This window comes from Penaeus vannamei, chromosome 30 (assembly GCF_042767895.1).
Source record: "Penaeus vannamei isolate JL-2024 chromosome 30, ASM4276789v1, whole genome shotgun sequence".
In the NCBI taxonomy this organism is placed as follows: Eukaryota; Metazoa; Arthropoda; class Malacostraca; order Decapoda; family Penaeidae; genus Penaeus; species Penaeus vannamei.
Genome location: NC_091578.1, coordinates 14,551,010 through 14,563,175, shown reverse-complemented (window position 1 = coordinate 14,563,175; position 12,166 = coordinate 14,551,010). Strand labels below are relative to the sequence as shown.

Genomic DNA, 12,166 nt, shown 5'->3' with positions numbered 1-12,166 from the left:
AAAGAGCAAATGAAAAAGATGATGAAGACGAAAGAAAAACAATACAACGGTGTACTTACAGCTAGAACGAGTAGTTAAAGCCAAGTGGAAGGCTAGACAACACACGTAGCACCTGCTTCTGCTAATGCTTACGGTACTATAGTTAGCGTTGGAATCTTTTTTTTTCTATTATCTTTATCGCCGTATCAGTAAGGTTTCTTATCTTTAAAAAATCAAAATGTTGTCGTTTATGATCAATAATGATTTTTTTTGGCAGGAAAGCAAATTTCCAGTAACAGAAAAAAAAAGATAAAGAGAAAGAGAGAAAGAGCGAAAAGGGAAATAGATATGAGAAAAAAAGAAATGCAACGAAAAAAACAATAGAAACAGCGAAAAGAAAAAGAAAAGGAAGAAAACTGAAAAAAAACGAGAATCTTAAAGAATTTGGACCGCAGATGCAGTTTATCCAGCTGAGAGGCTAAGCGAAAGGACCAGAGTTAGGTCATCACTCCAGACCTTTTGTCTGACGAATGACAATTAAGTGAGAGAGAAAGAGCAAATATGACCTCAAGAAAATCTGGAGATGCCACGGATCAATATCTCAGGATGCGAACGGCAAGGGACATTGATGTTATACGGGTGTGAGAATGTAGTGAAGTGTGACTGTGGAATCGTGGAGTGTGACTGTGGAATCGTGGAGTGTGACTGTGGAATCGTGGAGTGTAACTGTGAAATCGTGGAGTGTGACTGTGGAATCGTGGAGTGTGATTGTGGAATCGTGGAGTGTGACTGTGGAATCATGAAGTGTGACTGTGGAATCGTGGAGTGTGACTGTGGAATGTGGAGTGTGATTGTGGAATCGTGGAGTGTGACTGTGGAATGGTGGAGTGTGACTGTGGAATCGTGGAGTGTGACTGTGGAATGGTGGAGTGTGACTGTGGAATGGTGGAGTGTGACTGTGGAATGGTGGAGTGTGACTGTGGAATCGTGAAGTGTGACTGTGGAATGGTGGAGTGTGACTGTGGAATGGTGGAGTGTGACTGTGGAATCGTGGAGTGTGACTGTGGAATGGTGGAGTGTTACTGTGGAATCGTGGAGTGTGACTGTGGAATCATGGGGTGTGACTGTGGAATCGTGGAGTGTGACTGTGGAATCGTGGAGTGTGACTGTGGAATCGTGGAGTGTGACTGTGGAATCGTGGAGTGTGACTGTGGAATCGTGGAGTGTGACTGTGGAATCGTGGAGTGTGACTGTGGAATCGTGGAGTGTGACTGTGGAATGGTGGAGTGTGACTGTGGAATCGTGGAGTGTGACTGTGGAATGGTGGAGTGTGACTGTGGAATCGTGGAGTGTGACTGTGGAATCGTGGAGTGTGACTGTGGAATCATGGGGTGTGACTGTGGAATCGTGGAGTGTGACTGTGGAATCGTGGAGTGTGACTGTGGAATCGTGGAGTGTGACTGTGGAATCGTGGAGTGTGACTGTGGAATCGTGAAGTGTGACTGTGGAATCGTGGAGTGTGACTGTGGAATGGTGGAGTGTGACTGTGGAATCGTGGAGTGTGACTGTGGAATCGTGGAGTGTGACTGTGGAATTATTGAGTGTGACTGTGGAATCGTGGAGTGTGACTGTGGAATCGTGGAGTGTGACTGTGGAATTATTGAGTGTGACTGTGGAATCGTGGAGTGTGACTGTGGAATTATTGAGTGTGACTGTGGAATCGTGGAGTGTGACTGTGGAATCGTGGAGTGTGACTGTGGAATGGTGGAGTGTGACTGTGGAAAGATGGAGTGTGACTGTGGAATCGTGGAGTGTGACTGTGGAATCGTGGAGTGTGACTGTGGAATTATTGAGTGTGACTGTGGAATCGTGGAGTGTGACTGTGGAATGGTGGAGTGTGACTGTGGAATGGTGGAGTGTGACTGTGGAATCGTGGAGTGTGACTGTGGAATCGTGGAGTGTGACTGTGGAATCGTGGAGTGTGACTGTGGAATCGTGGAGTGTGACTGTGGAATGGTGGAGTGTGACTGTGGAATGGTGGAATGTGACTGTGGAATCGTGGAGTGTGACTGTGGAATCGTGGAGTGTGACTGTGGAATGGTGGAGTGTGACTGTGGCATCGTGGAGTGTGACTGTGGAATCGTGGAGTGTGACTGTGGAATCGTGGAGTGTGACTGTGGAATGGTGGAGTGTGACTGTGGAATCGTGGAGTGTGACTGTGGAATCGTGGAGTGTGACTGTGGAATCGTGGAGTGTGACTGTGGAATCGTGGAGTGTGACTGTGGAATCCTGGAGTGTGACTGTGGAATGGTGGAGTGTGACTGTGGAATCGTGGAGTGTGACAGTGGAATCGTGGAGTGTGACTGTGGAATTATTGAGTGTGACTGTGGAATCGTGGAGTGTGACTGTGGAATGGTGGAGTGTGACTGTGGAATCGTGGAGTGTGACTGTGGAATGGTGGAGTGTGACTGTGGAATCGTGGAGTGTGACTGTGGAATCGTGGAGTGTGACTGTGGAATGGTGGAGTGTGACTGTGGAATCGTGGAGTGTGACTGTGGAATGGTGGAGTGTGACTGTGGAATGGTGGAGTGTGACTGTGGAATCGTGGAGTGTGACTGTGGAATCGTGAAGTGTGACTGTGGAATGGTGGAGTGTGACTGTGGAATCGTGGAGTGTGACTGTGGAATCGTGGAGTGTGACTGTGGAATGGTGGAGTGTGACTGTGGAATCGTGGAGTGTGACTGTGGAATGGTGGAGTGTGACTGTGGAATCGTGGAGTGTGACTGTGGAATGGTGGAGTGTGACTGTGGAATCGTGGAGTGTGACTGTGGAATCGTGGAGTGTGACTGTGGAATGGTGGAGTGTGACTGTGGAATCGTGGAGTGTGACTGTGGCATCGTGGAGTGTGACTGTGGAATCGTGGAGTGTGACAGTGGAATCGTGGAGTGTGACTGTGGAATGGTGGAGTGTGACTATGGAATGTGGAGTGTGACTGTGGAATCGTGGAGTGTGACTGTGGAATGGTGGAGTGTGACTGTGGAATCGTGGAGTGTGACTGTGGAATCGTGGAGTGTGACTGTGGAATCGTGGAGTGTGACTGTGGAATCGTGGAGTGTGACTGTGGAATCGTGGAGTGTGACTGTGGAATCGTGGAGTGTGACAGTGGAATCGTGGAGTGTGACTGTGGAATCGTGGAGTGTGACTATGGAATGTGGAGTGTGACTGTGGAATGGTGGAGTGTGACTGTGGAATGTGGAGTGTGACTGTGGAATCGTGGAGTGTGACTGTGGAATGTGGAGTGTGACTGTGGAATGGTGGAATGTGACTGTGGAATCGTGGAGTGTGACTGTGGAATCGTGGAGTGTGACTGTGGAATCGTGGAGTGTGACTGTGGAATCGTGGAGTGTGACTGTGGAATCGTGGAGTGTGACTGTGGAATCGTGGAGTGTGACTGTGGAATCGTGGAGTGTGACTGTGGAATGGTGGAGTGTGACTGTGGAATGGTGGAGTGTGACTGTGGAATCGTGGAGTGTGACTGTGGAATCGTGGAGTGTGACTGTGGAATCGTGGAGTGTGACAGTGGAATCGTGGAGTGTGACTGTGGAATGTGGAGTGTGACTGTGGAATGGTGGAGTGTGACTGTGGAATGGTGGAGTGTGACTGTGGAATCGTGGAGTGTGACTGTGGAATCGTGGAGTGTGACTGTGGAATCGTGGAGTGTGACTGGAATGTGGAGTGTGACTGTGGAATGGTGGAGTGTGACTGTGGAATCGTGGAGTGTGACTGTGGAATCTTGGAGTGTGACTGTGGAATGGTGGAGTGTGACTGTGGAATGTGGAGTGTTACTGTGGAATCGTGGAGTGTGACTGTGGAATGTGGAGTGTGACTGTGGAATCGTGGAGTGTGACTGTGGAATCTTGGAGTGTGACTGTGGAATCGTGGAGTGTGACTGGAATGTGGAGTGTGACTGTGGAATGGTGGAGTGTGACTGTGGAATTATTGAGTGTGACTGTGGAATCGTGGAGTGTGACTGTGGAATCGTGGAGTGTGACTGTGAAATCGTGAAGTGTGACTGTGGAATCGTGAAGTGTGACTGTGGAATGGTGGAGTGTGACTGTGGAATCGTGGAGTGTGACTGTGGAATCGTGGAGTGTGACTGTGGAATCGTGAAGTGTGACTGTGGAATGGTGGAGTGTGACTGTGGAATCGTGAAGTGTGACTGTGGAATGGTGGAGTGTGACTGTGGAATCGTGAAGTGTGACTGTGGAATCGTGGAGTGTGACTGTGGAATCGTGGAGTGTGACTGTGGAATCGTGGAGTGTGACTGTGGAATCGTGGAGTGTGACTGTGGAATCGTGAAGTGTGACTGTGGAATCGTGAAGTGTGACTGTGGAATGGTGGAGTGTGATTGTGGAATCGTGGAGTGTGACTGTGGAATCGTGGAGTGTGACTGTGGAATCGTGAAGTGTGACTGTGGAATGGTGGAGTGTGACTGTGGAATCGTGAAGTGTGACTGTGGAATGGTGGAGTGTGACTGTGGAATCGTGAAGTGTGACTGTGGAATCGTGGAGTGTGACTGTGGAATCGTGGAGTGTGACTGTGGAATTATTGAGTGTGACTGTGGAATCGTGAAGTGTGACTGTGGAATCGTGGAGTGTGACTGTGGAATGGTGGAGTGTGACTGTGGAATCGTGGAGTGTGACTGTGGAATCGTGGAGTGTGACTGTGGAATCCTGGAGTGTGACTGTGGAATCGTGGAGTGTGACTGTGGAATCGTGGAGTGTGACTGTGGAATGGTGGAGTGTGACTGTGGAATTATTGAGTGTGACTGTGGAATCGTGGAGTGTGACTGTGGAATGGTGGAGTGTGACTGTGGAATCGTGAAGTGTGACTGTGGAATCGTGGAGTGTGACTGTGGAATCGTGGAGTGTGACTGTGGAATCGTGGAGTGTGACTGTGGAATCGTGGAGTGTGACTGTGGAATGGTGGAGTGTGACTGTGGAATCGTGGAGTGTGACTGTGGAATCGTGGAGTGTGACTGTGGAATCGTGGAGTGTGACTGTGGAATCGTGGAGTGTGACTGTGGAATGGTGGAGTGTGACTGTGGAATGGTGGAGTGTGACTGTGGAATCGTGGAGTGTGACTGTGGAATGGTGGAGTGTGACTGTGGAATCGTGGAGTGTGACTGTGGAATCGAGGAGTGTGACTGTGGAATCGTGAAGTGTGACTGTGGAATCGAGGAGTGTGACTGTGGAATCGTGAAGTGTGACTGTGGAATCGTGGAGTGTGATTGTGGAATCGTGGAGTGTGACTGTGGAATCGTGGAGTGTGACTGTGGAATGGTGGAGTGTGACTGTGGAATTATTGAGTGTGACTGTGGAATCGTGGAGTGTGACTGTGGAATGGTGGAGTGTGACTGTGGAATCGTGGAGTGTGACTGTGGAATCGTGGAGTGTGACTGTGGAATGGTGGAGTGTGACTGTGGAATCGTGAAGTGTGACTGTGGAATCGTGGAGTGTGACTGTGGAATCGTGGAGTGTGACTGTGGAATCGTGGAGTGTGACTGTGGAATCGTGGAGTGTGACTGTGGAATGGTGGAGTGTGACTGTGGAATCGTGGAGTGTGACTGTGGAATGGTGGAGTGTGACTGTGGAATGGTGGAGTGTGACTGTGGAATGGTGGAGTGTGACTGTGGAATCGTGGAGTGTGACTGTGGAATGGTGGAGTGTGACTGTGGAATGGTGGAGTGTGACTGTGGAATGGTGGAGTGTGACTGTGGAATCGTGGAGTGTGACTGTGGAATCCTGGAGTGTGACTGTGGAATGGTGGAGTGTGACTGTGGAATGGTGGAGTGTGACTGTGGAATCGTGGAGTGTGACTGTGGAATGGTGGAGTGTGACTGTGGAATCGTGGAGTGTGACTGTGGAATGGTGGAGTGTGACTGTGGAATCGTGGAGTGTGACTGTGGAATGGTGGAGTGTGACTGTGGAATCGTGGAGTGTGACTGTGGAATCGTGGAGTGTGACTGTGGAATCGTGGAGTGTGACTGTGGAATCGTGGAGTGTGACTGTGGAATCGTGGAGTGTGACTGTGGAATGGTGGAGTGTGACTGTGGAATGGTGGAGTGTGACTGTGGAATCGTGGAGTGTGACTGTGGAATGGTGGAGTGTGACTGTGGAATGGTGGAGTGTGACTGTGGAATCGTGGAGTGTGACTGTGGAATGGTGGAGTGTGACTGTGGAATCGTGGAGTGTGACTGTGGAATCGTGGAGTGTGACTGTGGAATGGTGGAGTGTGACTGTGGAATCGTGGAGTGTGACTGTGGAATCGTGGAGTGTGACTGTGGAATCGTGGAGTGTGACTGTGGAATGGTGGAGTGTGACTGTGGAATCGTGGAGTGTGACTGTGGAATCGTGGAGTGTGACTGTGGAATCGTGGAGTGTGACTGTGGAATCGTGGAGTGTGACTGTGGAATCGTGGAGTGTGACTGTGGAATCGTGGAGTGTGACTGTGGAATCGTGGAGTGTGACTGTGGAATCGTGGAGTGTGACTGTGGAATGGTGGAGTGTGACTGTGGAATCGTGGAGTGTGACTGTGGAATCGTGGAGTGTGACTGTGGAATGGTGGAGTGTGACTGTGGAATCGTGGAGTGTGACTGTGGAATGGTGGAGTGTGACTGTGGAATGGTGGAGTGTGACTGTGGAATGGTGGAGTGTGACTGTGGAATCGTGGAGTGTGACTGTGGAATGGTGGAGTGTGACTGTGGAATGGTGGAGTGTGACTGTGGAATCGTGGAGTGTGACTGTGGAATCGTGGAGTGTGACTGTGGAATCGTGGAGTGTGACTGTGGAATCGTGGAGTGTGACTGTGGAATCGTGGAGTGTGACTGTGGAATGGTGGAGTGTGACTGTGGAATCGTGGAGTGTGACTGTGGAATCGTGGAGTGTGACTGTGGAATCGTGGAGTGTGACTGTGGAATCGTGGAGTGTGACTGTGGAATCGTGGAGTGTGACTGTGGAATCGTGGAGTGTGACTGTGGAATCGTGGAGTGTGACTGTGGAATCGTGGAGTGTGACTGTGGAATGGTGGAGTGTGACTGTGGAATCGTGGAGTGTGACTGTGGAATCGTGGAGTGTGACTGTGGAATCGTGGAGTGTGACTGTGGAATGGTGGAGTGTGACTGTGGAATCGTGGAGTGTGACTGTGGAATGGTGGAGTGTGACTGTGGAATCGTGGAGTGTGACTGTGGAATCGTGGAGTGTGACTGTGGAATCGTGGAGTGTGACTGTGGAATCGTGGAGTGTGACTGTGGAATCGTGGAGTGTGACTGTGGAATCGTGGAGTGTGACTGTGGAATCGTGGAGTGTGACTGTGGAATGGTGGAGTGTGACTGTGGAATCGTGGAGTGTGACTGTGGAATCGTGGAGTGTGACTGTGGAATCGTGGAGTGTGACTGTGGAATCGTGGAGTGTGACTGTGGAATCGTGGAGTGTGACTGTGGAATCGTGGAGTGTGACTGTGGAATGGTGGAGTGTGACTGTGGAATGGTGGAGTGTGACTGTGGAATCGTGGAGTGTGACTGTGGAATCGTGGAGTGTGACTGTGGAATCGTGGAGTGTGCCTGTGAAATCGTGGAGTGTGACTGTGGAATCGTGGAGTGTGACTGTGGAATCGAGGAGTGTGACTGTGGAATCGTGGAGTGTGACTGTGGAATCGTGGAGTGTGACTGTGGAATCGTGGAGTGTGACTGTGGAATCGTGGAGTGTGACTGTGGAATCGTGGAGTGTGACTGTGGAATCGTGAAGTGTGACTGTGGAATCGTGGAGTGTGACTGTGGAATCGTGGAGTGTGCCTGTGAAATCGTGGAGTGTGACTGTGGAATCGTGGAGTGTGACTGTGAAATCGTGGAGTGTGACTGTGGAATCGTGGAGTGTGACTGTGGAATCGAGGAGTGTGACTGTGGAATCGTGAAGTGTGACTGTGGAATGGTGGAGTGTGACTGTGGAATGGTGGAGTGTGACTGTGGAATCGAGGAGTGTGACTGTGGAATCGTGGAGTGTAACTGTGAAATCGTGGAGTGTGACTGTGGAATCGTGGAGTGTAACTGTGAAATCGTGGAGTGTGACTGTGGAATCGAGGAGTGTGACTGTGGAATCGTGGAGTGTGACTGTGGAATCGTGGAGTGTAACTGTGAAATCGTGGAGTGTGACTGTGGAATCGTGGAGTGTAACTGTGAAATCGTGGAGTGTGACTGTGGAATCGTGGAGTGTGACTGTGGAATCGTGGAGTGTGACTGTGGAATCGTGGAGTGTGACTGTGGAATCGAGGAGTGTGACTGTGGAATCGTGGAGTGTGACTGTGGAATGGTGGAGTGTGACTGTGGAATGGTGGAGTGTGACTGTGGAATGTGGAGTGTGACTATGGAATCGTGGAGTGTGACTGTGGAATCGTGGAGTGTGACTGTGGAATGGTGGAGTGTGACTGTGGAATCGTGGAGTGTGACTGTGGAATCGTGGAGTGTGACTGTGGAATCGTGGAGTGTGACTGTGGAATCGTGGAGTGTGACTGTGGAATCGAGGAGTGTGACTGTGGAATCGTGGAGTGTGACTGTGGAATCGTGGAGTGTGACTGTGGAATGGTGGAGTGTGACTGTGGAATCGTGGAGTGTGACTGTGGAATCGTGGAGTGTGACTGTGGAATCGTGGAGTGTGACTGTGGAATCGTGGAGTGTGACTGTGGAATCGTGGAGTGTGACTGTGGAATCGTGGAGTGTGACTGTGGAATCGTGGAGTGTGACTGTGGAATCGTGGAGTGTGACTGTGGAATCGTGGAGTGTGACTGTGGAATCGTGGAGTGTGACTGTGGAATCGTGGAGTGTGACTGTGGAATCGTGGAGTGTGACTGTGGAATCGTGGAGTGTGACTGTGGAATCGTGGAGTGTGACTGTGGAATCGTGGAGTGTAACTGTGAAATCGTGGAGTGTGACTGTGGAATGGTGGAGTGTGACTGTGGAATCGTGGAGTGTGACTGTGGAATGGTGGAGTGTGACTGTGGAATGGTGGAGTGTGACTGTGGAATGGTGGAGTGTGACTGTGGAATCGAGGAGTGTGACTGTGGAATGGTGGAGTGTAACTGTGGAATGGTGGAGTGTGACTGTGGAATGGTGGAGTGTGACTGTGGAATCGTGGAGTGTGACTGTGGAATGGTGGAGTGTGACTGTGGAATCGAGGAGTGTGACTGTGGAATGGTGGAGTGTGACTGTGGAATGGTGGAGTGTGACTGTGGAATCGAGGAGTGTGACTGTGGAATGGTGGAGTGTGACTGTGGAATCGTGGAGTGTGACTGTGGAATCGTGGAGTGTGACTGTGGAATGGTGGAGTGTGACTGTGGAATGGTGGAGTGTGACTGTGGAATGGTGGAGTGTGACTGTGGAATCGAGGAGTGTGACTGTGGAATGGTGGAGTCTGACTGTGGAATGGTGGAGTGTGACTGTGGAATCGAGGAGTGTGACTGTGGAATGGTGGAGTGTGACTGTGGAATCGTGGAGTGTGACTGTGGAATGGTGGAGTGTGACTGTGGAATCCTGGAGTGTGACTGTGGAATCCTGGAGTGTGACTGTGGAATGGTGGAGTGTGACTGTGGAATCCTGGAGTGTGACTGTGGAATCCTGGAGTGTGACTGTGGAATCGTGGAGTGTGACTGTGGAATGGTGGAGTGTGACTGTGGAATCGTGGAGTGTGACTGTGGAATGGTGGAGTGTGACTGTGGAATCGTGGAGTGTGACTGTGGAATGGTGGAGTGTGACTGTGGAATGGTGGAGTGTGACTGTGGAATCGTGGAGTGTGACTGTGGAATGGTGGAGTGTGACTGTGGAATCGAGGAGTGTGACTGTGGAATCCTGGAGTGTGACTGTGGAATCCTGGAGTGTGGCTGTGGAATGGTGGAGTGTGACTGTGGAATGGTGGAGTGTGACTGTGGAATGGTGGAGTGTGACTGTGGAATCGAGGAGTGTGACTGTGGAATGGTGGAGTGTAACTGTGAAATCGTGGAGTGTGACTGTGAAATCGTGGAGTGTAACTGTGGAATGGTGGAGTGTGACTGTGGAATGGTGGAGTGTGACTGTGGAATCCTGGAGTGTGACTGTGGAATCCTGGAGTGTGACTGTGGAATGGTGGAGTGTGACTGTGGAATCATGGAGTGTGACTGTGGAATGGTGGAGTGTGACTGTGGAATCCTGGAGTGTGACTGTGGAATGGTGGAGTGTGACTGTAGAATGGTGGAGTGTGACTGTGGAATGGTGGAGTGTGACTGTGGAATCCTGGAGTGTGACTGTGGAATGGTGGAGTGTGACTGTAGAATGGTGGAGTGTGACTGTGGAATGGTGGAGTGTGACTGTGGAATCGTGGAGTGTGACTGTGGAATGGTGGAGTGTGACTGTGGAATCCTGGAGTGTGACTGTGGAATGGTGGAGTGTGACTGTAGAATGGTGGAGTGTGACTGTGGAATCCTGGAGTGTGACTGTGGAATGGTGGAGTGTGACTGTGGAATCGAGGAGTGTGACTGTGGAATGGTGGAGTGTGACTGTGGAATGGTGGAGTGTGACTGTGGAATGGTGGAGTGTGACTGTGGAATGGTGGAGTGTGACTGTGGAATCGTGAAGTGTGACTGTGGAATGGTGGAGTGTGACTGTGGAATGGTGGAGTGTGACTGTGGAATCGAGGAGTGTGACTGTGGAATGGTGGAGTGTGACTGTGGAATGGTGGAGTGTGACTGTGGAATCATGGAGTGTGACTGTGGAATGGTGGAGTGTGACTGTGGAATCGTGGAGTGTAACTGTGAAATCGTGGAGTGTGACTGTGGAATCGTGAAGTGTGACTGTGGAATGGTGGAGTGTGACTGTGGAATGGTGGAGTGTGACTGTGGAATCGAGGAGTGTGACTGTGGAATCCTGGAGTGTGACTGTGGAATGGTGGAGTGTGACTGTGGAATCATGGAGTGTGACTGTGGAATGGTGGAGTGTGACTGTGGAATGGTGGAGTGTGACTGTGGAATCCTGGAGTGTGACTGTGGAATGGTGGAGTGTGACTGTAGAATGGTGGAGTGTGACTGTGGAATGGTGGAGTGTGACTGTGGAATCGAGGAGTGTGACTGTGGAATGGTGGAGTGTGACTGTGGAATGGTGGAGTGTGACTGTGGAATGGTGGAGTGTGACTGTGGAATGGTGGAGTGTGACTGTGGAATCATGGAGTGTGACTGTGGAATGGTGGAGTGTGACTGTGGAATCATGGAGTGTGACTGTGGAATGGTGGAGTGTGACTGTGGAATCCTGGAGTGTGACTGTGGAATGGTGGAGTGTGACTGTAGAATGGTGGAGTGTGACTGTGGAATGGTGGAGTGTGACTGTGGAATCCTGGAGTGTGACTGTGGAATGGTGGAGTGTGACTGTGGAATCGAGGAGTGTGACTGTGGAATGGTGGAGTGTGACTGTGGAATGGTGGAGTGTGACTGTGGAATCATGGAGTGTGACTGTGGAATGGTGGAGTGTGACTGTGGAATCATGGAGTGTGACTGTGGAATGGTGGAGTGTGACTGTGGAATCATGGAGTGTGACTGTGGAATGGTGGAGTGTGACTGTGGAATCGTGGAGTGTGACTGTGGAATCCTGGAGTGTGACTGTGGAATGGTGGAGTGTGACTGTGGAATCGTGAAGTATGACTGTGGAATGGTGGAGTGTGACTGTGGAATCGAGGAGTGTGACTGTGGAATGGTGGAGTGTGACTGTGGAATGGTGGAGTGTGACTGTGGAATCGAGGAGTGTGACTGTGGAATCCTGGAGTGTGACTGTGGAATCCTGGAGTGTGACTGTGGAATGGTGGAGTGTGACTGTGGAATCGTGGAGTGTGACTGTGGAATCCTGGAGTGTGACTGTGGAATGGTGGAGTGTGACTGTGGAATCGTGAAGTATGACTGTGGAATGGTGGAGTGTGACTGTGGAATCGAGGAGTGTGACTGTGGAATGGTGGAGTGTGACTGTGGAATGGTGGAGTGTGACTGTGGAATCGAGGAGTGTGACTGTGGAATCCTGGAGTGTGACTGTGGAATGGTGGAGTGTGACTGTGGAATGGTGGAGTGTGACTGTGGAATCGTGGAGTGTGACTGTGGAATCCTGGAGTGTGACTGTGGAATG

The 12,166-nt window shown here is 50.7% G+C and overlaps 2 protein-coding genes across 2 annotated transcripts in view; one reads left to right on the top strand and one right to left on the bottom strand.

Annotated features, from left to right (window-relative positions):
* Window positions 1–562: 562 nt before the first annotated feature.
* LOC138867474 (integrin beta-like protein 1) lies at window positions 563–10,749 on the top strand. Its single transcript, XM_070143312.1, has 8 exons — window positions 563–889; window positions 3,758–3,859; window positions 3,963–4,103; window positions 7,974–8,282; window positions 8,331–8,456; window positions 8,876–9,016; window positions 9,842–10,115; window positions 10,745–10,749. Exons 1-8 carry the CDS (start codon window positions 563–565, stop codon window positions 10,747–10,749), a joined length of 1,425 nt encoding a protein of 474 aa, XP_069999413.1.
* Window positions 10,750–10,757: 8 nt separating this feature from the next.
* The window catches only part of LOC138867473 (rho family-interacting cell polarization regulator 1-like), a 3,667-nt gene continuing 2,258 nt past the window's right edge, over window positions 10,758–12,166 (bottom strand). The window contains exon 5 of the mRNA XM_070143311.1: window positions 10,758–10,875. Coding sequence (XP_069999412.1) covers window positions 10,758–10,875 — 118 coding nt within the window. The remainder of the gene's footprint in view (window positions 10,876–12,166) is intronic.